General features: G+C 46.7%; 3 protein-coding genes across 3 annotated transcripts; 1 reads left to right on the plus strand and 2 right to left on the minus strand.

Moving 5' to 3' along the window:
* The first annotated feature begins 645 nt into the window (after window positions 1–645).
* LOC112459182 (ER lumen protein-retaining receptor) lies at window positions 646–2,245 on the plus strand. Its single transcript, XM_025023189.1, has 3 exons — window positions 646–1,039; window positions 1,169–1,358; window positions 1,444–2,245. Exons 1-3 carry the CDS (start codon window positions 949–951, stop codon window positions 1,799–1,801), a joined length of 639 nt encoding a protein of 212 aa, XP_024878957.1. The 5' UTR covers window positions 646–948; the 3' UTR covers window positions 1,802–2,245.
* Window positions 2,168–3,439, minus strand: LOC112459181 (DNA polymerase subunit gamma-2, mitochondrial). Its single transcript, XM_025023188.1, has 2 exons — window positions 2,884–3,439; window positions 2,168–2,756 (listed from the first exon to the last, which is right to left on the minus strand). The coding sequence occupies exons 1-2, from the start codon at window positions 3,427–3,429 to the stop codon at window positions 2,322–2,324; spliced, it is 981 nt and encodes a 326-aa protein (XP_024878956.1). The 5' UTR covers window positions 3,430–3,439; the 3' UTR covers window positions 2,168–2,321.
* On the minus strand, window positions 3,408–4,249 carry LOC112459183 (glutamyl-tRNA(Gln) amidotransferase subunit C, mitochondrial). Its single transcript, XM_025023190.1, has one exon. The coding sequence runs from the start codon at window positions 3,942–3,944 to the stop codon at window positions 3,426–3,428; it is 519 nt and encodes a 172-aa protein (XP_024878958.1). The 5' UTR covers window positions 3,945–4,249; the 3' UTR covers window positions 3,408–3,425.
* Window positions 4,250–4,608: the final 359 nt, after the last annotated feature.

Genomic DNA, 4,608 nt, shown 5'->3' on the forward strand with positions numbered 1-4,608 from the left:
CCAACTTCAAGCGTCAAAGCCAAAGCAGCGCGAAGACGCCGAAATTTTGACGCTGTTTTCCTTTTCATGAATTTCAATTGACGCCGGCGTCAATTGTGGTCATGCGACCTTCTTGCCGCTGAAAATGAGCGTCGAGCGTCAGCATGAAAAGGCACCTTAATGCGTAAGCATAAGAAAATAGATTGGTCTATACACATGTGCATAAGGAAATAGACCAATCAGTTTTCTTATGCTTACGCATTATGCGTTGTGCAGAACTGTGTGCTCCCCGCTTTACCGACCTAACTGGATTCGGAATACACCCTGGGTACCCATTGGCCCTCAACTAGGAAATCTTCACCTTTTTGTTCATAAACGAATACGTTTCATAACGAACGATTTCAAGACTTAGGTACCTAGGCTGCGTTTCAAAACCCATCAAAAAATAAAAGGTTTGTTCGCGTCGCACGCCCCACCATGCTCCTACTCACTTCAATGCACTCCAAAAACTCATCTGCTCCAATCGCCACCCTTTACCCCTGGTATATATTGGAGTATGCGACGCGAACAAACCTAAAGTGTTGCAGCCTTTCTGTGATCCACTATGGCAGCTTTTCAGCAAGCGACACAAGTCGACACAAGTATCATTTTATCTTTGTTACTCATTGCTAAAAAAGAAAGATAGAATGATGTTTGTGTCGACTTGTGTCGCTTGCTGGAAAGCTTTCTACTGAAAATTGAACAAAGATAAAACCTACACGGTGTATATGTATCAGTTGTGCACCCGAGTGAAGTTTTCGAATGCGGTCCAACACTGTTCAATCTGATTTGGGGGGGTCAGCCATCTGCTTTAGCCGCAGTCAGAGCCACGTCATATTTGTGTGCCGCCGTCGAGCGAGCTGCGCGAGCTGGCTCTCTGACTCCTCCGCGGGTTTTTTTACGTAAAATCACACCCCCGCGACCGTAAGCATGAATATATTCCGACTGCTGGGCGACCTGTCGCACCTTTTAGCCATTATCATCCTACTCCTCAAAATATGGAAGACACGGAGCTGCGCCGGTGAGTGAACCGCCTTGATCGTTTCGCTCAGGGACGCGCGTGTTCATGACGAGCTTGATGTGTTACAACCGAACGCCGGTGACGTTCCGCTCCACTGGCAGCGATTATCGACGCTTGAACTGTTCGCAGGTATCAGTGGCAAATCGCAGATCCTCTTTGCGATTGTTTATACCACCCGTTATCTAGACCTGTTCACCACATTCATCTCGGCGTATAACACGTTCATGAAGATCATATTCATCGCCACGTCCCTCGCCACGGTCTTCTTGATGTATGTCAAGTTCAAAGCCACGTACGATCATAATCACGATACGTTCAGGTGAGGCCCAAGATTGTTATCGAGAAGTTGTCCAGGGCGTTTTCACTGTGGATACTTCCACTGACAGATGGGCTTTCTGTTGCAGGATCGAGTTCCTGATCTTACCCGCGTTTGTCCTGGCACTGTTAATCAATCATGAGCTGTCCCCTGTCGAGGTCTTGTGGACGTTCAGCATTTACCTAGAGTCAGTGGCGATATTACCCCAGTTGTTCCTGGTGTCAAAAACAGGCGAGGCGGAAAGCATTACCAGCCACTACTTGTTTGCATTAGGATCATACAGAGGCCTGTATCTGTTCAACTGGATCTACCGCTACTACGCTGAGGATCATTACGACTTGATCGCTATAGTCGCCGGATTGGTGCAAACAGTTCTCTATTGTGACTTTTTCTACCTCTATATTACCAAAGTACTCAAAGGCAAGAAGCTACAACTACCTGCTTAGCTTCAGTTGAGAGTATTATTCTCTTGTATCAGAGAAACATTCAACTGCCTCTGTGGCATCGCCAATTCGAGATAAATTCGGCCAATCCTGGGAGGCTCGTCGAACGTGCACGGTAGTGTACGTTTCAACTAAGTATGAAATGTCTGGCAGCGTTCCCTTCCCAAACATTTTCTTCCTTCCTTCCGTCGTCCTTCGTACAATGCCATGTGCTGCGTCTCCTTTCCCAGGACGAGAAAAGTCTAAGTTGCCTTTATTATTTTCTTTCGCGTACTTCATTTCAATTAATGTATATTATCGCAAGATCAAAAGATAGCTGTTTATCTTAAAATTCAGAGAGTCAGTAAAATAGGGATGAAGAGGAGAGAATGTAGAACCAGAATTTTCACTTATATTTACAGTTTATATCGTTGTAACTGTCAGTAATAAATATAGTTAATAATTAAATATAGTTACATGATAGCTACATCTCATGATTGGTAACATTGATCGAAAAAAAATCCGGTTGTGCCATTGTAGCAAATCAAGAAGAACGCAAACTAATATACTTTACTAAGTCGGTAATATGAACTGCTTCGCTAAGAGTCGTCGAGCGATTTTTAACATGTACAACGCCATTCTTAAGACTAGTCTTATCCACTGACACGACGTGCGGGATCAGGCACATTTCTATGATCTGTTCTGTATTCATCAATATGGTAGAGATTCCTCTCGCCCTAAGCATATTGCTTAAGTATAGCACAAAGCGATTTAAGTCTTCTATATCCGAATCAGTCTCGTTCTCCTGTCTCGCTATGTGAAACGTAATTTTGTATGGGGATAACTTAGGATGAATATACGCTCTATTTGATTTATCCAACATGTGGCTGTCGCAGAGTAACGCCAAGCAGCCCCAATCCAAGGAAGCGACATGCTCGACCATATGCACGTCTGCAGCATTATCTTTATTATTTTCGGCCTGTAAATAAATACCCCATTTAAATAATTCTCTCTCTTTCTCTGTCTCTCTCTCTCTCTCTCTCTCTCTCTCTCTATTTCTCATTATGTTATCGATATATCGCAGTTTATTAAGAAAGCATTAGTACCTGAGGATACAACTTGCGTACGCCAGGATAATGAGTGATCGTTTCCACGACGATATTTCCAAAGGGAAACTGCGCCTCTATCTCCGTCACGTCGAGATTCCGTGTCTTCTTCGCCTCAGCGAGCACAAATCTCGAGGGGTGCTGGGCGAGTTTGCGCCACCACACTTTGCGCTCCCTCTGCTTCTTGTGTAGCAGACTCTTCGCGTCTGACGCATCGACGAACACGTTGATCTTGGCTGTTCTGTGGGACGGTATCCTACCACCTGCCGACAGCAACGACTCGTTCCACCCGCTTTTGGATGTCGCAAGCGTGGCGAGCGCAAACGGCAGTACCTCGTCCATCGAATTGCTCCGCAGTAGCTGCAACGTGTCTACGATCACGTCGCATGGAAACACGTTGTAGTGTGGGATCGTGACGCAGTGTGTAAACCAGTGCTCCTCCAGGTTCCTCAGTAGCAACTTGCCCTGGGGCCCGTACACAAACATTCGCTCGGACAGACTAAGGAAATATGGGCCAACGGCCTTCAACACAGCTTCTAGACTCATCGTTTGGGCTCGCTCTCCTTTTCCTTGTTTGTCGCCAGTGGCGCGACAAAGTACTCTTCTTCTAACACTGCGGCGTTCTTCAGTATCTCGCGCCGCTCGACGTCGTGTCGCGCCACGTCGTCCCGCAGGTGAATACAATCGTTCTCCAGGGTGCTGTACATCGGACGCACGGTCTCGTCGATGCCGACCGTCCGCAGCCGCTCGGTGAACGCTATTGCCTCCTCCAGCACCCGTTTGCTCTGCCTGTACTCAAAGCCGACCAGTGCCAGTCTCTCAATCCTCCGGATCGTCGTTTCGTCGATGACCGGTTTCTTGTCACCGCTCGACCGACTGTCGCAGTTTTTCACTTCGTTATTGGTCTCTGGTTGTTGATGCTGTCGCTGTTTCGTTGACGCCGTCGAAAAGCAGCACGTTCTGAAAGATGGAACAGCGTTACCTCGACGCGAAAAGATGACTACGACGACACCTTCGCCGAAGAGTCTGTATGCTGGTCGAATTCGTCGAAGCAAAGCCATGCTCGACGACGTCCCGCCGATCTGATTTGACTCAGGATTCCAAAGCCTCAGATTTTAAATTTTCAATGCGCGTGTCCGAGAATCTGTTCCCTTCGACTCCTTTTGGGTACACTTTCTATACTGTTCTATACTCATAACCTCTCGCTTTTCTCTTTTCTTTGGACTTAAAAACTTGAAGTGCAGGTGCACGTACTATAGGATGACTTATCAGAAAACTTTGCGCGCCGGAAGTGAGCCAAACCGATTCTAGGAAATTGCTAAACTGCTGCTCGCTGCTGCTGCATTCACTGCCCTTGAAAACCTACCTTTATATAGCCACCGCACAAGACTCTCGTATGGTCACGTAGCGTAACATTGGCCGCATTCAGGAAACACAACTGTTGAGTGAGCGGTCAGTGATTCTTTAATATGATTGGTTCTTACCTTTGGTTCTACTCCGGATCCAAGTGTAAGAACCAATCATACGGAGCGCTCATTCAACAGTTGTGTTTCCTGAACGCGGCCATTGAGCCAACGCACAAGAAACGTATTGGGTGCGTTCAGCCGACACTCCGCTAGCCTAGCAATCGTGAGCAGTCGCTCGTTTTCTCTCCTTTGACCCAATAGATTAAGGGGATGCTAAAGTGACTCAATTACCGACAATTACAGTCAAAGATCTAATTTT

This window comes from Temnothorax curvispinosus, unplaced genomic scaffold (genome assembly GCF_003070985.1).
Source record: "Temnothorax curvispinosus isolate PA1 unplaced genomic scaffold, ASM307098v1 QBEX01009585.1, whole genome shotgun sequence".
Taxonomy (NCBI): domain Eukaryota; kingdom Metazoa; phylum Arthropoda; class Insecta; order Hymenoptera; family Formicidae; genus Temnothorax; species Temnothorax curvispinosus.

Excerpts from the sequence above, each read along its gene's own strand:
- LOC112459182 (XM_025023189.1), top strand. The coding sequence starts at position 949 with ATGAATATATTCCGACTGCTGGGCGACCTGTCGCACCTTTTAGCCATT. Across the intron at positions 1,040-1,168 it reads GAAGACACGGAGCTGCGCCG|GTATCAGTGGCAAATCGCAG; the intron begins GTGAGTGAACCG and ends AACTGTTCGCAG. Across the intron at positions 1,359-1,443 it reads CATAATCACGATACGTTCAG|GATCGAGTTCCTGATCTTAC; the intron begins GTGAGGCCCAAG and ends TTTCTGTTGCAG.
- LOC112459181 (XM_025023188.1), bottom strand. The coding sequence starts at position 3,429 with ATGAGTCTAGAAGCTGTGTTGAAGGCCGTTGGCCCATATTTCCTTAGT. Across the intron at positions 2,757-2,883 it reads TACGCAAGTTGTATCCTCAG|GCCGAAAATAATAAAGATAA; the intron begins GTACTAATGCTT and ends ATTTATTTACAG.
- LOC112459183 (XM_025023190.1), bottom strand. The coding sequence starts at position 3,944 with ATGGCTTTGCTTCGACGAATTCGACCAGCATACAGACTCTTCGGCGAA.